The following is a 24,259-nucleotide window of genomic DNA, read 5'->3' as shown; positions in this document are numbered from 1 at the left end:
ATTGTACTGTTATGAATCATAATTCCCCTCTTTTTTTTCCCATACTTCCTCGCTCATTAATTTGTTAGTTTTTTTGTCCGAGGACGATATCACGTTTGCTGGTGAAATTGGCGTTAGAAACATTATTGCCAGATCATTTGGTAATTCATTACTCAGCGTTTATGATTGCATTTATTTTGATTTGTTTTCTTCTTTGGTATCATTATAATCATTGTCTATACATCATTGAAGTGCATCGACTTGTTTAAAAAAAAGTTGATTTTTTATATTGCAAGTTACAGAAATAAACCGATAAATAAGTAACATTTTAGCAAATCTCTCATAATTCATAATGTTTTGTATATCAGGGGTTTAAAAAAAACTCCGAATTTCTATGATACATGTAGAGTGCGCCGAAATAAAAACGACCACCCTCAGTGACTTTTGATCTAATGATCGGATCTTCACATTTTAGAGCTTAATCCTAAAGGTTCGAGTAGGTGACCTCAAATATGTAAATTAATTAGTGTAAACGATATTTTAAGTTAAAAAATCAGACCCAAAAATATACTTTCTCCGAGTTAACATACTTTTTTTCCCCAACGGATACGGATTACTGAACCCCTAAATATAGGGGGTAGCAGCAATCTGAGAAATATGATCTCCATAGTTAGTAATCCAAAGTATGGACGCCTTAATGTAAATTTTACTTTTTGCGTATTTTGTCATATTTCGAAAAAATTTATCGAATTGAAAAGTTTTTGTTCACAATTATAAAATTTTTTTATCCAAAGATAAATCCACGCAAAAAATAAATTTCAGTAAATATTTATTATTTTTTATTATTTTATTAAATAACTTTTTATTGAACCCCCAAAAAATTTAACATATATCAGCCGTGATTTTTGTTATAAGATAAATTTTTTTAATCTAACTTTACCTAACTTAGCTAACACTAGATTTTACTACAGTTGACATTAAGATTCTAACTGATACATAATCTCACTTAATTTGCAGGATCATCTAACAATAAGACCTTAAAACTTTACCTATAAACTAATAGTGTCAGTCAACAATAATACTCGAATTGAGATATTTTAACTAACACTATCATCTAATAATGAGACTCTAAGATATTCTAACTATTAGTATCAGCCAGCAATGAAAAGATAATAATTTTAACTCAACAATTTTATCTTAAATCTTATTTCATTAGAATAACAAATGTCAAACAAGATTCAAAATAATTGAAAAGGTTTAATAAAAATGGCATGTATGGAGAAATTTAAAACAATATATATTTAAATTAACATGCTATATTTTACTGTAAATGTAGAAATTTAAATTATGCTGTCAATTCAAATAAAATAGCTTTTAAAATTTCTACCGACAGCTTCATAATAGCTCTAACAATTAAAAACTGATTGCTGAGCCTGTTTTTTCATTGAGTTCTTCAACAGTCAGAATAATCATTCAATAAAGAAATCAGAGCTCTGAGTAATGAGCTACAATCTCTCATGTCCTCACATATCCTTCTGTCTCATATCATTGCTTATCCTTTATCTATTATCCTATCATGTAACTTAAATTTAACACAACTCTAATTTGGTTTAGTTTATGTTTGCTTGATTTAGTATTTCTATAGACAAAGTGTTAAAAAAATGACGCATCGCTTTTATCGCTTTTCTTACAGTGTTCATGAACCGACAAAACGCTTTTATTGCACCATCCACTAAATGGCATAGCACTTAAATTCCAGTGTCCCTAATATGATACTCATAAATAAATAAATGAAGTTCATAACTAAACAATTGAAGTTAATAACAAAAAAGATCATAACTACCATTTAATTAAAAATATTGTTCTATAATAACTTTACCGTTTTTATTATTTAAAGATAAAATTTATAGCCATATATGTTTAAATAATACACCTTTGAGAGATTAAAATTTGCCGCAACTGTCTGAATCGCGTGCCGATTGAAGAGCTTTAATCGAATTAAAAGGAGACTTAAAAATAAATATTTCTTCAAACACCCACTAACTTCGTTAATGAGAAGGGTAGGTGGAATAGCGTAATTGCCAGCGAAATGGATCGGACGATCAAAGGGATAAAGGCGGCCCGCCCATTGTAACACGCAACTGGGCACTTAAAAAGGCCGCCTTTTCGTCAACCCCCCAAACGATTTTTTCTCACTTACAAAAATTGTTTGGGAGGGACCGGAAAAATGATACACACAAATATACCACATTAGTGAATCAGAGGAAGATGACGTTTTGAATACTCTTTTATTGACTATAATCATTATAGATGATGTACCAAAAATAGAACTTTTGTTCTATTAATGGCTTATTGAAGTAAATGTGGTACATAATTTTTCAGTTATTGTGAAATAAAAATATTTCAATAAAATTGAAATCTAAAAATTAAGATGACTTAAATTTATATTATTTCAATAGCGATATGAGAAATTTCGACTACTCTTTCAAAACGGAGGTTAACATATACTTAAATTAATTGCTAGTATTCAGGTTACCTGAATAAAAACTTAAATTAAACTTAACTTATTTGCTAAAAACGCTTCGTAAGTCTGCCATTTTAAAAATTTCTATTTAATATGATATTGAAAAAAAACTAATGTGTCTTAAACAATATTTAAATATTCTATTTTAATAATTTTTATATGAGGTATTTTGCGATACGGTATTTTATTACATGTCGGAGAACTATATGATCATATTACTTTAAAGATATTTCAATATTAAATTTAAATATGATATCAAAAAATAGAATACGTTAACAATACTTAAAAACCTATTTCAGCAAGTTTTAAATGTGTCATGGAAAATATCAAATAAATGTATGATTATGCTGCTTTAAAAATATTTCATAACGTTATTCTCACGATAACTAAATATAATATATGTAGAAAACAAATTTAAATATTTCAACATTCCTTTAACTGATTATAACAATAGTTAATTGTAAAATAAATAATCCCAAGAAGCGGAACCGGTAATATATTACTTATTTAAAAACTTCATTCGTCTTAAAATTGAATGAATGTCAAAATAAACTGTCAAAATTAGAATTAAAAATATTTGCCAGACGTGAATGAGAAGAAAGAAAAATGATTTAAAATATAAAGCGCAAACTTAGAACCGAAAAAAAAATTAAGGTGAGAAACAAAATCTTTATTTTTCCCTTTTCTGTTAAAAACTTTACATTTTATATTTCAAATCACTTTTGTTTCTTCTCAATCCCATCTAGAAAGGTCTTGAAAATGGGAGCCGATTTTTGAACTCATGAAACTTGTTGAAAGTCACTTCCTATTTACACATTTTTGGAGCGAATGAAGTTTTTAATCAGGAAATAATTAAATGTATTACTTGATTACTATCTAAATATATAACTATCGAATACTATCTATATTACAACATGAAAACATACTTATTTTAATGGCATTTAAATATATTGTTTTCTGATTTTAGCATTATTTTGGTATTTTATTTTAACAATGCTTGAATATTTCATTTTTACTGTCATTATACTATTTTACCACATTCAGGAATATATTTTTCGGAATTATGAAAGGATAATTAAGAAAAATATCACTGGTTTTCCATTGTCAATTGAAGTTCAGTCTTATTTTACCACATGAAATATTTAACATTAAAAACGAGGATATAAAGAAGTTATCGACCACTTAAAATAGCTAATTAGGGGAAATTTATACAGTACTGATCATAATAAACAACAGGAGAGAATTCAGCAAACACATAATCATTAAAAATTGATTATCTATTAAATTTGTTGCATTTAGAAAAAAAAAACAATGCAGCTTTTTTTTTATAATTAAATAGCATCCTAATTGACCTCGAAGGGAAATAAAAAATCAGCATCATTTGAAGGTTAATTGCAATGCAAGTTACAAAAACAAAAAGCAAACTAGAAAGATATCATTGTATTTAAAACGCGTTGAGATTCAAATGCTATCATGGTCCTTTCTTACAAAGTATCATTTAGTTGTAATTAGTTGCTAATCCTTGTATAACTATTTTTAATTGAAAAAGTGTGTTTATTTTTAGATGCTCGTGAGCTTTTTTATATGATTGTTTCTAATGGAATCAGAGCTGCAACATAATCATTGTTTTATTGTTGTAAACACTCATTGGTGTTTTAGTTGATTTATGTAAACAGGAAATTACAAGATAGTCCTTATTTAACATTTTTAAGGAATAAGCCAAATTCTACAGTGTATGATATCAATTCACAAATTCTAATAAAATATTATGCTTAAGTACTAATATGAGAAAGGTGAATTTAAAATCTGTACTGGATCAATTCATAAATTTTAATTAAATAGGAATAATTCATATTAATTTGAGAAAAAATAAACTCAACGCTGTATTATATGAGTTCATAAATTTAAAAAAAAATTCTATGTAAGTACTAATACAAGAAATACTAAATGTAATGCTGTGTTGTATCATTTTAAAAGTAGTTTTTAAATAAGGTGTTTAAATAATAACTAGGAGGCTCCGCCCCCTGCTCGCTAACGCTCGTCATACAATTTATAACCATTAAAAACATATTAAAAAATTGTATTTTAAGAAATGCATGAATTACGTGTTATGTTAAGAATTACGTGATTCAAATTTAGTCAAAATAATTAAATGCCGTGAATAAGAAAATTTTAAATCTTTGTAATTTTAAAAGTAATTTTCAGTTGCAAAAAGGAAATAACTTAAGTAAATGATTCAGTTGAAATTTAATTTTGAAACGACAAGTAAGTATTATTAGCCCTTAAAATTTGAATTATGTTTAATGAATAACATGTTAAAAATAATATGTTAAAAACAAACAGTTCGTTTTATTTCAGACCAGATTTACCAGTTAAAAAAATAGCAAATAAAGTTTAATTTTTGTAGCAGTTTCCACTATATCGACTGCACTTTAATACGTTTTGAAAATGAAAGCTATATGGCTTTATTTTCTAAGTGCGCTTGTTTATGAGCGCAATTTGATGTGGAAAATATATACCAGACAGGGGTGAGAAGGTTGCTTTTAATTTAAATAAATAAAAATAAACTGCTTCTTCGTAAAAAAATTCTTCAAACGAAATTGTTTTGCCTTTAAAAAATAATTATCGGTTTTTCACAGTAGAAATAATAAAAATCAGTTTATCACAGAAATGCGTTTAAATTTTAAGACAGTTGACTGAAATTACATTATCTTAAATAATATTAATAATATTAACAACGACAGCAATAATAATAACAACAACAACAATGATAATAATAAATTTATAGCTTTTTGTAAAGACTTATTTAAAAAAATTCCTTGCTAAAAACTACATTTTTATGTAAGAATTGAATTGAAATTAAAATAAATATGCGTAAGTTTAAAAAAACAATAAAACGTTATTCTTCTTTTCAAAAAATAAATAAATAAATAAAATAACTTTCGATTTTTAATAGTGCTAAATTTAGAAATATTTAGTTAATAAAAGAAACTTAATAATAAAGCTGAACTTTGAGTGGCACAGTATCATGATAAAATATAATTTTAAAGCACACAAAACTTACATTTTATGATAATTTTAATTAATTCTCAAGCATATTAATTGTTGCAAATACATTAATAATCTATACTTTCCTACAAAAAGCCTTGAATATTTATTTCACTGAAATAACAATAAACTTATACCATCTATCTCGGAACCAGAAATGAAATTAGTCTGATAAAAGTGGGTACTTTATGGAACCTGTAGAAAAGGGGGGATGTATCAGAACAGCATAAGTGAAGAGTTTGAAAGAGGGGATGAGATAGGAAACAAGGGAATACAAATGACAGTGGTCGGGGTTTATACACCACCCTCCTACCATCGAATGTCTTGCACATTAGGGACAATAATCTGACTTTAAAATTGCGTAGTGGTCTATAGAGAGGCGATTCGATACGAGAGAAGGGCATTTACATTGGCTTGATGAATTAGGTCGAGTGCAGTGGGGCGCACCTCACCCCAGCCCCTATTCCCCCCTCTTCAATAAACCATCTCCCCCTCTTCTCCCACAATCATCCATCTTTAAATGGCATCGTTTTGGTTTCGATGGGATTTCAGAATTTGTTCCAACATTTTGGTAGTCATTAGGTATTATGGATCCTTATGTTGGTTCCAACTTAACTTACTAAGATATACTGATGGGTGAAAAGTGTTTGACATAAAGTGTTCAACCCGTATAAAGCTTAAAATTAGGAATTTATTCATGTTAATTCTAGTTTTTTTGGGAGATTTTTGTAGTGATTTTTATCTTAAAGAACTATTTTTAATTATTGTCTTAAAGGAAGCATTTAAAACAAGTGACATTTTTAAATTAAACAAAATTGTTTCGTTTATCTCTTAAATATTTAAAAAAAAATTATCAACTCTGAAATTCTTGGAACATTTTTATAAACATTTTAGAATTAATGAGAGGCTTTATAACTACTGATAATTTGATCTTTTTTTCGAGAAATGGGAACTACCTTTCTATTTTTACAATGGTACATTTCATATATGATTTTTTTTTTATATTTAAAGGTAAATAAAATGTAAATTTAAAAAAAATATTGGTTCAGATTATCTAGAGATTCGATCATCAAGGTAAAATTAAGTGAAAAATTAATTAGAAGCACCTAAGCAAAATAAAACGCACAGTTTGCTTAAATAAAATAAAACGAAAGGTAAGTTTAATAAATGGATTTAAAGCTATAAAAACATATAGTAAAAATTATTAAATTAAGCAAAATTATAAAATCATATGGAAGAAAAATAGAAAACATTTTCACCAAAAGAAAATGCAACACATATAAAAAATTAGTTAATATACTTTAATAAATATACTAATATAATTTAATAGAATACATGGCTTAAAAATTTATATTTACCTAAAATTAAGAGACTGAAATCAAATAATAGTTATCTTAATTAAATCAAAAATGCATTTTTAGTTTCAACATGTTGATAAAGTAATTTTCCTTGGTCCTATCTATATATTCACTTTATACTAAAAACATAAAAATCATTAGAAAAGTATTGGGAAAAGCCATTAATAAAACATACTAATTACATACGAAAAGACAATAATAATTCTTTTTCTTCCGTTTATTAAATTATTATTTTCGATAAATATTTTAGCTCCTAAAATTCCATCTTATTAAGCTTAAAAAGAGTCTAACTTATAATTTTTAAAAAAATAGATCAGAGAATTTATAGCTAAGAACAAATCAATAGCTTTAAATCATTATTCACAAATGTTTTAAACACCTTATTGAATAAGCTTTGGATAATCAATTTTTATTTTAAACTTCAACTATAAAGTAATATTCAAAGCTTGAATTTTTATTCAATTTTTAATTCAACAAATCATGTATTTGAAAATAAATGATGAGTAGAAGATGTGTTTTAAAAATCGTGACCCTCAGGCTGCTTCGAGGCACCTAGTTCACTGGACATTACTACACAGTAATTGGAACAATGCGAAACAAACACGTTAATATCATCGCCACAGGCTAATCAAATCCAAGTCACAATGGTGGAAATTGCTCTCCATCATTTCATTGCTCAGATTGTCACTACCAAGGCAAACAGAAATCTTTTTCAAATTTCCAAATGGGAAGTTCTAGAAATTCCACTGCACAGATCAGACATTTCACCATGCTATGTAAGAGTATTTGGGGATCTAAAATGTTTGGCCGATCGGGCGATGGGCGATGACTTAAAAGAAGTGGTTCGGAAGCGGTTCTCAGAGCATCATAAGGACTTATACGACAAAACCATTGAGTGCTTGGTATTTTAGTGGGTTAGATACGTATTAGTTTTAAAAATAAATAAGGGAAAACACGGTTTTAGTATTTTCGTCTGTAAATAGAATGTTATTTTATTATCATTATTAAAAAAGACCCTTTGGAATAAACGGATATCAATAGCTGCAGGGTCAAAATTTATTGCACTTTTGACTAATGACGTCATCAATATTCGGGCAATAATTGAGGAAACACACAACTTTATTATACGCAGCGGGATCGTCTAATCGAACAACACTCACTTCTGTTCGAAAGAGCGGTGAAATACACGCTCTCTCATTTCAATAACAAAAGATCCACTGAAAGACTAGCAACTGTTTAAGGTGCCATTTATACACCACTAGTTCTCTAGGGGCCACCAGAATTCGAACAATTGTTGCCCACCCCTCTTTGACGACACGGACCCGGCCCTAATTCAGGAGCCTCCTGCCATCCTTTAGAAGGAAATGTGCTGTGTGTAATATGTAAATGAATTGCCACAGCCTAGTAGAGTTTCGCTACTCAATCAAATCGATTCGGTCGCCAATTTTACGATCCATACTGTTTATCCAACTCGTCCTAATGAGAAGTAGATCGTAGAAAAGTGTAAGCGTTAACGATTTAAAGATAGTCTATTTATGAAAATTCTCGATCAATTGCTAAGCGATATAATGAAGATCGAGAAAATTTTTGCATTCGATTTTATTTTATGAGCTTGCACTTTTATATCGGTAAATTTTATTTTCATTAGCAACCTTTGTTCCTAGAAAACATTATTCTATTTTTAATTTGCAACAAAAAATATCAGTTTCAGTAGATACTTAAATTGAAACTGTGTCAGGAAAAATTGAAAAAAAAAATACTTTTTCAAAAATATGACAATATGTTTCTTTATTTTAAAAGATCAAAAAGTCAGATTGAATTGCACAAAACAGATGTATTTATAAATTGGTTTAAACTTACACGGAGGAAATTTTCAAAACACTGGAAAAGGCTGGGTATTGTACGATTTAATACTTGTATTTATGATATCTCTTAAGGTTTAATGGTCGTATTTATAAAGGATGAAAAAATAGGACCATAGCAAAAACGTTGAAATATTTGACAATTCATACTGAGCTAAGTAAGTTAAAGGACGAATATAAATAGCATTTATTTTTAGTTTTGCAAAATCGCATATAGTCTCTCCTTATATATATTAAACGTCCTTATATGTACTAATACATACTAAACGTTATATATCCTTATATATGCTGAACTAAAAATATTATATAAATGGCACGTTTCATAAATAACAATCAAGTTCATAAGGAAGAGCATAATTTTTCGATGCACCTCTTTTTGATATTAAATATAGGGAAATAATTATTTGCTGTAATAAAAAGAACAATTTATAAATATGGTTAACTTAATCTACAAAATCTATTAAAGTTAACGTAGTAAATTTCATTTTCACGAAATTTTATTTTTCAATATTATGAAATGCTTCATTATTTTAGTAAATTTAGCAATCACGTTAAAAAAAATTCTATAAAAAGTGACAAAATGGTCCCTTTTAACTCCTCACTGTAACAGGAAAAAAGGTGATAAATGTTTTCATCATAACAATCTATTTATTATCAAGAACAATTTGTTTGCCATGCATAAAATTTAAAAATTAATATTGTCAACTATTGCTCCGATATCAGTTCAAGGAATAACAATTAAAGTGTTTATTTTCAATTTTGCGAAATTGTGTTAAGACAATCATATTAAAAAAGTATTTGATATGGAAAAATATTAATTTCATATCATTATACACTTCACTAGCGAATAAACTTGGTAAGATAGTTTTTCCTTGATGTATTTTTCTTTCTTATGACGCTACGTTGGAAAATAATATATTTGCATGATAAATCTGATGTTAAAAAATCAGTTACATGCGAAACTTAAATTTATGTTCTTATTTTCAATTTCACAAATTCTAACCTGTTTTTAACTACTTATATATGTCGGCAAGTAACTAAGGGAAATCTTTTTCTCAGTGAGTCATTATTTAGCAATTTTTAAGCAAATAATTAAATCTTTGTTGTAGTATTTTGTTGATTCTTATAGGAATGATAACTGATAATTATTATACGACCGAAAATGATTATTCTACTAGTATCATAAAATTAGAAACAATACGTTAAAATGCAAAAATTAGTTCTAAATTTCACTGCATTTAAAACAAATTTTAAATTATGCAGTTCTGCCATAATTGTACTATGCAGAGAAAAAAATTCGTCAAAATTACCGTACTGTATGGTAATGACATTTCAGGTTTTAAAAAAAACCCAACAACAACATAAGTCTGGTTAATAAAAGTAAAATATACGGTATTTAAACCATTTATTTGATAATTTTTCCGTTTATATGATCGCAGTTTACAGGGAATTCTGGTTCTCAAATTCCTATTACTACACCACAGAATTAGTAAAAAATGCAAAGCTGAAAAATAAATTTAACCAAATCAATGATTTTTGTGCCATGCTCTAAGGTATCATGATAAAATTATCAAGTTTTACTACATTTTACGTCATTTATCAAGTTTTATCACGCATTATAAAACCATATTTTTTTGTTAATTTTATCAAAATCATTACCAAAACGTTTCGACAAGAATTACCGCGCTTTTGGTGTTCCCGTCGAAACAAGAACACGATAAATTTTAGCATATACTGATACTTCTTTACCACATTCTGAGGTATTTACTTTTTCGCAGTGTAGAACTATCCTTTGTGTTTTATAATTACCTGATGTCATATAGTTAATTACTGCCTGTTGTCAGAAAATAAAATAAAAAATGGTCGGGATTTTAATATTACGTTTCCATTTAGTAAGCATGGGTTGCACGAAAACATTTCTATCAAAAGCATCGGAATATTTCAAGACAAAAATTGCTTGATATTTCTCTGGAATCTGAAAAACAAACTGTTTAATCAAAATAAACAGTCATAATTTAAACAAACTCAGCCGAATAAATATGTCTAAAAACAAAGCACGCGCTGAAATAAAGGGGGAAAAGGATGTGTATTTAAACAACATCTCATTGAAAATCTCTTTGTCCGGACCAACAAAAGCATCAACAATTATACCCTCCGTTTAACAAAGGAATGTATCTTGCCTATTAAAGCTTAATCTTGCCTTTTCTCTCTGTTATTATCGAACCTGGTAACCGCTTCACTCACTGCTCACTGTATCCTTCCTCCAAAACAAGGAGTTCTTTTCAGTGGCAATGAATGCTAATTTCATGTCCTGAAGTATTAATGCGCACCGTTGCTTTAGAACTGGATGAGAAACTAATTGAATCTGCTCCCAGAATTTCTCAGAGAACGAAGAAGATTTTGTTGGGGAACTGCAGTTTCTACTTGATTGAAAATGTGAAGAGCCTTTTTCCACAAAATTTGTTTCCAGATGAATTTTACGAGACTATAAAGCTACTTATTTGAAATCTTTTGGAAAAGAGGTTATAGTCTCCGAATTGGTTAAAATTTATATTCAAAGTGCCATCTAAAATCTTAAACTATGTTCAAATTTATGAATAATGTCCAGTTGCATGTGTTCACTCCAAATTTCATTAAATCTAATAAAAAAGAAAGCTTTATCTTCTATTAACACAATACATGAAAAATTGACTTCCACTATCAATTTTTAAACTACCTGTTGTCTCTCCCCCCCCCAAGAAAAACATTTTGATATTTTTGAATTTAAAAAGAATTGCTTTATTTAAAAAGAATGCAAAGTTTCGTACAATTACTAGAAGAATGTTGTTTTTTCTTATTCTACACTGTAAAAAATTCCGTACCGAATTACGGAAAAAAGTACCTGCATTCAAAAGGCCTGTTCTTTTTACCGTGAAATCCATATTTATCGTAAAATTTTACGGAGAAAATTTTTTTTTTGATATACCGTATAAGAAAGTAAGAGGGAGAAATTATTTAAAACAATATTTAGTTTTATTTTAATATTATAATTCTTATTTTCTAATACCTAGAAACAGATATAGATACAGAAATAGATTACTAGAAATGGAACATTTCGAGTAATTTTTATTTCGTGTATCAATTAACAACGATAACCTGTAGTGTTAATATAAAAAAAGAAGTTTTTTTTTAGTCACTGACTATAATACTACATCAATAAAGTTAAAAATAAATTGAATTATATACTTGCTATGATGAAAAATACATCAAAAAATGAATCAATTTGAGTTTGCTTTTATTCAGGAACTTAAAATTGTTAATAGTCTAAGTAATACCCTAAAAGTTAATAAAATATCTTTATTGATATAACATAATATTTATGTATAATATGAAAGTAAACTGATAATATGAAAGTTTTATTAAGAATAATATAATGAATAATATGAAAGTTTAATTAAAATCATCATTCGAATTTTTACTTTAAATTTATAATAGAATGAAATTAAAAAAGAAACGTAAATACGTAATAAAATCCTTGCGTTATTTTAATAATGTTCAAAAGCTAATGCAAAAAATACAAAAGCTAATGCAAAAGTCTTCTTTTTTCTTAAAAAAAATAATAAATAAATAAATAAAAAAACGTAAATTTCACGCAAGGAAAAACATAAATTTAATTAAATTCGTTTTCATTAAAGAACTTAAATCTAATAATATTCTAATCAATGACTTGAAAGTTAATAAAAACATATTATAGATATCACATAATATGTAGGTAAATAATGATAATCAAAACTAAAAAGTTTTTTCAATTAAAAGATTTAAAAGAGCTTTTGGCTGAAGATTAGCCAGACAAGGAAAGAAATCTACCTAAATAATTTAATAGTAAAAATAAAAAAAACGTAAAAACTTTTCCCGGCAGAAGTTTAAAGTTGTCTTCGGTCGTTATAATTAACATAAGAATAATTTCTTTTTAAATAGTTATAAAGAGAGATATAAAGAAAATTATAAAAAAAAAAAAAAAAATCTTTCTGATATCAAGCTCTATTTAAAGTTTACTTCACTTATCTTTTTTCTAGACTCTTTAACACTTTCATAGAAACGTGAAGAAAAAAAAGTTCTTAAACTTCTTAGCACAACTTTCGGCAGCCGAATAACTTTATTCTTTTTTTAAAAAAACCGAAACGCTTTTTAACTCCAGTCATCTCATCCCAACCACTCAGTATCGGATTTCGCCAACTCTTTTAAAAAAGAGCCACTGCAAATTCTGATCGATTTCATTTAATACATCAACCTGTCACAGATTCAACTCAAGGTTCAAGAATAAAAATGATGCCATCTTATATTCTCTCTCTCGTCGAAACCATCCACACGGATCCGTATGCCATGTAAAAAAGGGACAAGGTTTAAACCCAGGAAGTTGGTTCATTAATGTCGCATGCCTCGAAAACCATGGAATAAACAAGGGTATTATTTACAGCGGAATTATGTTTTTGCTGGCTTCCCTGCTCGTTCTAAACTTTTGCGAAAGGTGTATTTGCAGATGAAGGCGCGTAAGTAAAACGTTTGGCCTCAGTCATTGGCGAGAGAAATAGTGTATCATGTACTGTTTTCGATATGTGTGGTCCTTTTAAGTTATGACTAGACGTAAAGCATACATGTTAAATTTACCATTCAGTCTTAGTGTGGGAGAAGTTTTGAATCACTTAAACGCTTTTTTTTTCCTAAGACAAAGGTTCTTATTTAATTTTTGCTTTAAAAAAAATAGATTTAATTACGACACAGCATGGGGGAAAAAATTCTGGAAAAATTGGATATATTGGTGTTTGTTTTCCGTTTTTGTTTGTTATTGTTCTAAATCTTTTATTTATTCTTCTTTTAAGGTTTTAACGATGAAAAAGTGCAAAACTATAAAAAGCGTCATTAAAGTAGAATACAAATCAGAAATATGTACTGTATTATTTAAATAAGAAATATGTACTCTACCTTCCTAGTATCTTGGAGACGCATCCGTGGGAGACCCTCAGCTGCCTGCTGATGTCGCAGGGCCGGACGCCTTGATGGGCCAACTCTACTATCCTCTGACGGACAACGTCCGGCAGGGGCCGCCCATTCACGAATACGCCGCCCAACTGGTTCACGCCACCATGGCCTGAAAAAAAATACGAAAATATGAATTTAACGAAATTGATATTCCTGTAAAATCAATTAACTTTAAGAAGAAAAAAAATACATAAAATAAACAATTAATTTTAATGCTAAATATATAATTTCATAAAAAATATTGTAATTTATCCCTATTTAATTAATTACTTTTACAGTGAATCTATTGCACTACATTCAGTATGTTCTCTAATGACTTCCCTTAATGTACACGCATTAAAATTCTCTTCAAGAATGAAGTAAATGACTCCAATATTATAGACATGTCTGTTTATTTAAATTTAAAAAAATAAATGCGCAAAAAATTTGTCAAAATCTGAAAATTATAAGTTTGGACTAAAATCAAAGGTTGAATTTAGGATGTTTATCCATTTACTTATAGAATATAAAATCAGATCTCATGCTGATCTCAGATCTTGTGATCACAGAAACATGATCTCATTCTTTATAATAATTGAGACAGTATCTTTATAATAATTAAGACACAATGAGACAGTAAACGTTGTAGTAAAGTTTGACTTCTTAAATGGACATTAATTTTAAGATTCATTATTTGTTTATTTTTCAACTAAGCTATTTCATTTAATTAATTTTTCTTTAAATATTTTTAGAGAACTTCCTGTATCTGTTACCACGCAAAAAGTATTCTATAACTTTATTTTTTCCCGCATAAAAATTTTATTTGCAGCGTTATATGTTTACGAACAGTTTGGTATAAAAAGGATACCGTCAGAAGAAATGTGGCTTAGAATATTTTACCCCAAATCCTTCATTTTCAGAATAAAAAAAGCGAATTCCATGTGAAATTGCTTATTTTATTTCTGAAATCAATTTTATCCAATGTATTTGATATTTAAAATTATTACATTATTTGTGTGATAATAGTATTTTCGAAATTCCAATTCAATTCAAAAAAGTTGCACAATGCATTTCTAAAATCTGATATTATATAAATTTATCGTTAAAGCAAAGATATATTTCATTAAATCTAATACACAACACGCAAAGAAGTGTATAACTAAAGTTTATATAAATCACTAGTAAACCATTTATTTATAGATCCATAAAACACTACTGATTCTTTTTTAGTATATTTAGATATTAATTGCTGCGCAATATACTAGATATTTCTAATACGTAAAACCAGCATGTTATTTAAAACAAAAAAATTTGGAAAATTTCAATTCATTTTATTTATTTTTTAAAAGGTAACAAAATCTATAATCGAAATCTGTAATTGATATATATGTATCTTTAAAGCAAAGATACATTTCACTCAATCTAATATACAGCGCGCGAAGAAATCGTCAAATATCGTTTCGATAAATCATTAAAAGCCATTAATTTATGAATCGATAAAGCACTACAACTTTCAAGGTACGTGATGTAGTTGAAGATGACATCTTTGAGCTCGTCTGAAATCCTTAGGATCAACTAGACTGCGTGAAAGTCGTTTAAAATGTCGTTTTCCTGGCACCCTCCACCCAGCAGAAGGCTCTGACCCCGAAATTTACAACCGGTCATTTCCAGAAAATCGATTGGCTTTTCCTTGCTCGCTTTAGAACTGTGGTTGGCAGCAATTTGAAACCCAATCGAATCTTTTCACGAGTCTAGTATACAAGAGAGAATTTTTCGCATCAGTTTGGGTTTTGAACCATTTCTCCTCAATTCTTTTGAGCAGCGTTAACTAAAAGTGCCTGATTTATTTATTTATTTTAGCAAACTTGAATATAATGTAATCGAATATTAAGAAAAAAATGGTAACAATTTGAAATCTATTGAATCTTTTCACGAGACTAGTCTCACTAGGGAAGGTTTTTCTGATCAGGTTTTTGTTGCAATCCCAATTCTTTAAAACAGTGATTTCCAGACATTTTTAATGGTTAATTAATTAAGTAGGATTCATTTATTTATTTATTATTTTAATTGATGCAACGAAATACAAGGAAATGAAAAAGTTGTAAGTTAAAAAGAAATGGCAGCAATTTGTAAACCAATTAAATCTTTTAACGAGTTTAATACAAATGAATTTTTTTCATTCGATTTTAGTTTCCAAACTACTTCTCATCAATTCCTTTAAACAGTGTTTTCCAATAATTTTATACTTAGCAACATTTTTTTTCCGCTTTATCTGAATATACTGAAATGGAAAAATTATGATAAAAGAAAAAAAAAGATAAAAAGCAGCTATTTGAAGTCCAATCATCAACTGTTATAAACCAATTCTTCTCAATTCTTCAGAACAGTGTCATTCAAACTTTTGTTTATTTTGTTTACTTATTTATATTTTATTTTTCTTTTTTTTTTTTATTAATGGCTTGCCTTTGTGGAACACCCGAATATTAAAAAAATGCAAATTTCGCATAATAAAGGGGGGGGGGAAAGGTTAGCAAACAAATTATTATACAAAAATTCCTTTAGTGCGGTGACAACTCTTGCGGCTTATTCGGCAAAACATCGTGGCACACAGTTTAAAAAATTTCGGGACCAAATACGGTACTGCACTTTAGGGAAACTTCTTCCGTACAATATTATACCGTAATTTTTAAAGTAATATTTATTTTATTAGAGTGATTCAGTAACTTTATGATAATTATTACTATAAAAATTACGGCATATCAGATTTTTTGTTCCGTAGCGCGTTGTTCCTTTAAAAATGAGTTTTACAATAAAAATATGAGTACCCTGGCTACTGGTACTTTTTACTACAAGTTGATTTAGAATTTTGCATTCAAGATTTCTTTTTTCATTTTTTATTTTATTTTTAAGTATAGAAACTTTAGTAGTTCAATTACCGATTAAGATTTCCTAAGAGTGAATTGAGCGGTAAATTTGATAATGAACCTAAGTGATTCTGTTTATTGCACCATAATTGCAGGAATAGGCTCTTTCCCCCAAAAAATTTAAAGATAATTCAAGAATGCGCATTGATGGTTTCCATTTTTAATACCAAATTTAATTGGCAATAAGCATTAAAAGCTTTTTTTTTCTTTTAAAATATTTATTTATATTCGTTTAATCTTGAGAAAAAAAAGTAATTCTAAGCGAGTCACCTTTTTTCCGCTGGAAATATTTTTTCCCCATAACGATAAACACTTCGAACCTTTTTGTTGCAGGCATTACTTTCAACGATACAGCGGTATTTTTAAAAGTTGATTTAAGAAAAAACTGAAGAAAAAAAAACTAATTTACAGCAATTACTCATTTAAAATATAATAGAAAAAATCCAATCCTGCTAGATAATTTGAGAAATCTAGTAAACATACTTAATTTTTAATCGATTCAGTGCTTATGTTGCGTTCGTAAATACATTATTAAGCGTCTAAAATTCTTTAATTTTTAAGCAACTTTGGGGAAGAAATGTTTTTTCTTCTTCTTTTTAGTAGCAAAAAAAGGAAAGTGTTTTTATGCATTATGTTAATGCCGAAAATGCATTTAACTTAATAACCATATAAACATTAAATGAATAGAGGGAAATCAAATAGGGAAAAAATTTCCCTTCTTAATGTTTTTATTGAAAAAGAAATTAAATGTTGGTCATTAATAATATAAAAACACTTTTCGCACTGATAAGCTCCAAACAAATTTTGAAAAAATTATTTACAGGTAGAGTATTTCCTTCCTACAACAGTTAGAAAAAAATTAAAATAGTATTAATTCGAAAAGTACTTTATGTTTTTTAATACAATTATAAAAACTAAACGGTTTTTCTATTTAGTTAAAAATAATTTAATTAATTATACATTCAGAGTTACACTTAACGATGTTTGTATACGCTCCAAAATTTCTAACATTGTGTAACATCATTTTAAATAGAGATTTAAAGAAGAAAATTTTTAAAATTTAACCCTAATGGACTAGAATTCCGCTTTAAAATCTGTGACATTTTATGTTTCTGAAAGTTATGGATTTTATTGCATTTCACCAAAGACATTTAACCTTAAATTGCAAAATGTGATTTACTCAAGAAAAGGAATAAAAGTTAGAAATCTAATCTGCATTTTTTCCTTTTTTAAATTAATAATTATTAGTTAAAATAATAATTTTGTTATTTTCCTTTCCAGTTTTAAAATTAATAATAAATTGTAGGTAGTGCATATTTTTTTAAGGATTAAAATAAAAAACGCTTTATTCGCCTATTTTAAACATTAAATAATTATAAAATTTCCCGTAATTGCATTTAATAATTATTTATAATTAATGACTAACATTTAAATGATAAGTGAAATTAGGTATTCATTAGATTTGAAAAATCCGCGTTAGTGCGCATTTTTTATTAGATTAATTGTTATTTATGTATTTTAGATAATTTTTTAAGGAATTGAAATAAGAAATGACACAATGAAATTACGTTTCTTGAGAATGAATATATATATATATATATATATATATATATATATATATATATATATATATATATATATATATATATATATATATATATATATATATATATATATATATATATTGATTGATTGATATCTTTATTCTTATAAAGAAAGAAGCAGTATGAAACTTTATACAGCAAAGAAATAAATTATTTTGGTAGGTACAAGATGATTAAAATTTACCAAAATAGTTTTAAAAAAAGATATTAAATATTGTTTTAAAAATTTGCTCTAAAATTGTAAAAGTAGAGTAGAAAATGCCTTTTTGCTTTTTCACAAAAAATAACAACAATCTTGACGAAAGTTGATGCATTTTTTCTATGCATAAAATATGTTGACTTTAGATAATAATATTTTGAAGAAAAAAAATTTATTGCTAATTAATTTTTTTAAAAATTTTTTTAATAAAGGATTTCAAAATTTTCTAGCATTTTAATAATACAATAAATACTACCACAATGTATTATTTTCTCATGCAATTTTTTCGACTATCATGGTTTAGTTCTTCTGTATTTATTGGATATAATAATGGTAACACATAACGTACATTTAAATCTATACGAAATGCATCGTTCTTAACATTTAAATGACATTAATAAACTGTAAATAGGATTATAAAATTTATAACGAATTTATGTTTACATCTACATGAGTAAAAATGAATTCTAATTCATTGAAAATAAATTACAAAAAATAATCGACAAACCATAATTTTTTTATTGAATAATAAATCTAAAATATAATAGTAAAATCCCAAAACCAGCAAAAACTGATTTTTTAATACCCTACTTTTTTGGCAAATACATCATTTTACAGGCATTATTCAAATTACTCTAAAGTAAAATTGTAAATGATAAGAATTGAACTACAAAATCAATTAAAATATGTTCCTTTGCAAGCTTAATGACTGAAAAACCAATTATATGCTTTAGAAGATGTAATTGATAAAAGAAGTTATATTTTGTTAAAATTTGAGCAAACGCTTAGGTGCTTTGAAATTCTATCTTATAAAGCATATAATTATTGAATCATTTTAAAATTAAATTATAAATTATAACTAAAATACTACGCAATTTAAATAAATTTCCCACTAAAAAATAAATAAGCAAGTAAATAATAAATAAATAAAACTTTAACGAAAAACTAGAATTCGAAAAGCAGCTTTATTACTCATAAGAAACGTTGAATCCCAAAACAAACAAAAATTTTGTTCAAATTATAAAATGCATAATTTTAAACGCATCTTTTGTCAAATGCTTCTTCAGTCACGTACCATTATTAAAATTATTTTAAAATAAAATAGTAAATTATAAACCATTTAAAATATATGTCTCTCTTCGCAAAAATACTGAATCAGAAGCGCGGATTCGAATAACAGCTTTATTACTCAAAAATTACTCGCAAAAAAAAGTCGAATCCCAAAACAACCAAGCGTTTGTTCGAATTGGAACAAAATACATCTTTTAACACGTATCCGCGGCGCCGACACCGAAAAAGACATATGCGAAAAATCTCAGTTAGTTTTGCGGCACGGCTCTCACGGCTATCGCGGCATATTCCCCTTCCAAGCGCCGGCGCCGAAACCAACAACCGAAACCCCATTCCACCCCAAAAATTTCTCTTTTCTCTCTGCTTTTCCTTTTTCTTTTCTTTTTTTATTTCTTCCACTTTCTCTCCCCCACTTTACAAATGACTTTATGGATGTTTGAGCTTTCCCTTGGCGTGTTCCATGGAGGAAAGAGTTCCACGGGAGGGGGGAGGGGGTGTATGAAGATTTTGTTGTAGGGCTGTGGGCTCAATAGAGAACTAGTTATATTATTTAATGAACTGTAGTACTTGAGATATGTAATAGTGCGTGAAATTTGCATCCACTTAAAATCGTGCTGAAAATTAATCAGTGGAAAAGCTATGGAGTTTTTGGTTATTTTAATTTTTAAGAACTTATTGGAGTGTTGCTAAGGAATTAACTAAAAATAATTTTAGTTTGGTGATTAACAGACTCGTGTGTTTCTTAAAACAGAAATTAGTTTAATATTATGTATAACTTGAAGTAAAATAAAAGTCTAATTTTTATTATGCATTTCTTGAATGAAATGGGTGGTTCTTAACTTGTAAATAAAATTTATAAAATGATGTAAACATGAAAGCATTTTTAAAAAGCATATAAACATAGAAATGAAAAATTAAAAATTTACAAATTTAAAAATGTGCATAAAATTCAAATGAAAAGACAAATGTAAAAAAATACATGCCTTATTATGTAGACTTAAGAATTTAAAAAAGTTTATGTTCACAAGTTTAATGTTAGATACAAATTTACATATAGATTCCAAAACATCTAAAAGTTATACCTAAATATTACTTTTCCTTAAATTTTTACATTACTTTTACATTCTAAACTTTACATTGAACTAAAATTTGACTTGTATATATTATTAAATTCCATTTTAGAACCCAAAAGAAATGAAATTTTAGACTTATTCCGAGAGACGTAAGGATTTTTAAATTTGACTAAAAAATTTGTTTAATTAATATGATATTTAAATTTTTAATTTCGAAAAGTTTTTAATGGAACAATCTACAATAAGTTTTTGTTCGAGATTAATTTCGGTATTAGAATTTCGAAAATAGGTAAATAGGAAGAGGGATATACTCACAGGGGTTGCAGCATTTTTAATATTCTTTTTATAACCTCACGGGCGTGTCTTTAAAACCTGTCACAAGAAATCCACACTTCGCCCTTTTCAATAGAAACCCTCTGGGTGTGACGATATAAAAAAAGTAATATCTTTTACATCCTTATTAATATCATTACGTATTTGCAATATAAATCCATATGTTTATCTTATCAATTTTATTATTACTCTGAGCCATTCTTGAAATATTTAATGCTGTAACAACAATGCTTTCTTTACAGTCTATACCGACTGTAAAAAATGTAATAATGTAATGTTTATGTAATATTTGGATTACGAGATTAAAAATCTTCAAACATTGCATTTCGTGGGTATTTTTTGCTACTTGGCTTTTATTTTATTATCAAAGTGCACAAGTATAATATTTCAATAATTAATTAGCCACCCCAAATAAGCTATATCACATTTTTCAGTTCTTTTATTTATTTAAATGAACTGCGATGCAAGTTGCTGCAGAAAAATATAAGCTTTCAAATCATTTTATCCGTCCTATGCAGGACAATAAATCGACTGTTTGTTTTAAGTATTTATTTCATTTTTTTATACTCATTTGGTTTTCCAACAAACCGAAATGACTAAACAAAACACGATATTTCTAAAGTTGCTTAATTTTACATAAAAATTTTAGAGATTGTAATGTTGTATAGAATTTTTTTAGAATTTGCATACAACAAATCTATTATAAAATAATAAATCTTTGTAAATGCTTAAATTAATAAAAACGCTGAATATTACTTACATAATTAATTTTTAAACGAATTATTACGCCTTTGTATCTTTATCAGGAAAAATCTGATTAATTCATTTTTCAAAAAATATTTTTATGTAATTAACTTTTAAAATAATTACTATTTCTTATTATACATTTTTACCTTGGGCTAACTTATTATCAGGAACAATCTAATTAATTCAGAAATACTAAATTCAAATAAGAATCATGCTAAAAGCATTTATAAGGTATTGTAGGGATTTAGTTTGTTATAGAAGTAATATAAGGAAAAAATTCAGTGTTTTACACTTTTCATTTTAAAACCTAAAACATACCCTTTCTAGGCTTTAGGTTTCATGGAAGTTTAAGCATTAAAAATTTCGTGACGACCAACTTCTTATTTGCAAACACAAACAAAATTGTAAGCACAAACAAAATGATTTAGTAAAAGAAGTCTGTCATTACTTGATAAAAAATAACAAAAATTCCATTTCTTACTATTGGTTAGTTGTTTCTCAAAAGTTTAAACCGTTTGACGAATTAGTAAAATTGCAGCCATTAACTAAAATTACAGCTATCAGGTCTAAACTAATTCTTAACGCAACAGAGTAAGAAATTTAATAGAACGAAATAGATTTTTATGTTTAATCTGACTGATTTAGTTTAGTAATTAATCAATTAAGACTAATTTTAAAATTAGAAGATATCAGCTCTCATTATTAAAAAAAATTATTTATCTACACCAAATTTATCAAATAAAATATAATTTGTTTGAATACCTCCATTCAAGTCTTTGATTTTAAGGATTCTTTTATTAATTGCTGTCATGAAAATCGAATCAATTAAACCTCAAATAAAATTCAATATCCTATTTCCGAAAAGAAATTATTACCTTCAAAAAATCATGCCTACATTCAATTTAGCCGTCTTGTTTGGCTATGCAAATGATTTCGAATCATGGGAAACCGGAAATAGCGACAACATATCGACATTCAACGCTCTACACCCCCAACTCTCAGTCACTCTGTACGAAACTTTTAAATGTCACGCAAAAAATGTCCACATTTATTTCCCATCCTTCGCTCAACACGTAATGCGTATTTTGTTTTATGAATGAAAGTAACTATGATCACGCAATCACGCTACTATGTGTTTTCATCATCATTCATCAAAAAGACGGTTGATATCGAAAAAAGAAAAAAAGTTGCGCATTCTTTTACGTTTACTATGGAATTGCCAATGTAAGTTTGTACTACGTAATCAAGAAATTCTGTTCAATGCTGAACCATAATTTCCGTACGCTGAATCATAATACGGTGCAGATTTTCTGCAACCTTAATAAGGTGTTCAACTGAAGAATGCTACTGTTCAAGTTAAACTAGAAAATCGTGTAATTAAGTTTAAATTTGCGATAATATGAAACAGCATATTAAGGTTGCACCAACTGCGAGTGACATTAGGATTCAACATGACTAAATTTCTAAAATTTTTGTAGAATTAGGCACCGTTTTGTAAAATGCATTTACAGTTATTTTAGCGTAAAATCATCACTACTTTGGATTCGAAGCATTCGTTCTATAAGACGAACTTAAATTACTATTTTAAGCTTGTACTAGTTGAAGTAGGAGCAGATTTGTCAATTCCATTTACAGTGAATTTTTATTGATAAATATAAGCATTTATAGTGCTTTTTTATTCATAAACATATACCACCATAAAAAGTATCATTGGGTTTGATGCAATTAAATTTCGTCAATTTAATCACTGTTTTCTATCCGTACTAGCAGAAAAAGGAACAGATTTGTAAAAAGCATTTAAATGGTTTAATAAAACAAAGCAATTGCGCTAGAAACCACTTGTTGATTAAAGCTTCACAATTTTAGACCAACAGCTTGGCGATAGCAAATGGTCATCTTTTGAACATTGACCGCTCTGTAACTAATTGAAACTGACTGGCCTGCAAACCGCGACCGAACGTAGAACACCGGTCCTTCTTAATTGACTGATCAGTAACCAATATGCCACCGCACCCTATTGTGTTAACTTGCATTACATAACATTATATTATATTTTATTACAGGGTATAATGTATTGCATTGAATTATGTTATGTTACGTTACGTTACGTTACGTTACGTTACGTTACGCTGCGCTGCGCTGCGTTGCGTTGCATTGCATTGCATTGCATTGCATTGCATTGCATTGCATTTCATTACATTACATTACATTACATTACATTACATTACATTATATTATATTATATTATATTATATTATATTATATTATATTATATTATATTATATTATATTATATTATATTATATTATATTATATTATATTATATTATATTATATTATATTATATTATATTATATTGTTTAAAAAAATAAAAAGTTATTTATTGTTATTAACTCAACCTTTTAACATTCATTTCATACTACGTAAAATGAATAATGTTATATTAACTAACATAAATTTTGTTACGAAGCAGGAAATCTTTCAATTTGTAACAGCAAAAGAAATTCCTTTTCATAAAAATACAGAATAAAAGAAGTTGTG

General features: G+C 27.4%; 1 protein-coding gene across 2 annotated transcripts in view; it reads right to left on the bottom strand.

Annotated features, from left to right (window-relative positions):
• Positions 1 to 24,259, bottom strand: part of LOC107437595 (uncharacterized) — a 152,625-nt gene that overhangs the window by 102,942 nt on the left and 25,424 nt on the right. For both annotated transcript variants that reach the window (XM_071178837.2, XM_016049653.4), the window contains exon 2: positions 13,734 to 13,899. In XM_071178837.2, the coding sequence (XP_071034938.1) occupies positions 13,734 to 13,899 (166 nt within the window). The remainder of the gene's footprint in view (positions 1 to 13,733; positions 13,900 to 24,259) is intronic.

Source organism: Parasteatoda tepidariorum, chromosome 6, assembly GCF_982258835.1.
Source record: "Parasteatoda tepidariorum strain Cologne lab strain chromosome 6, Ptep-v5.0, whole genome shotgun sequence".
Taxonomy (NCBI): Eukaryota; Metazoa; Arthropoda; class Arachnida; order Araneae; family Theridiidae; genus Parasteatoda; species Parasteatoda tepidariorum.
The sequence above is the reverse complement of the archived record's forward strand: the minus strand, read 5'-3'. Positions and strand labels throughout refer to the sequence as shown.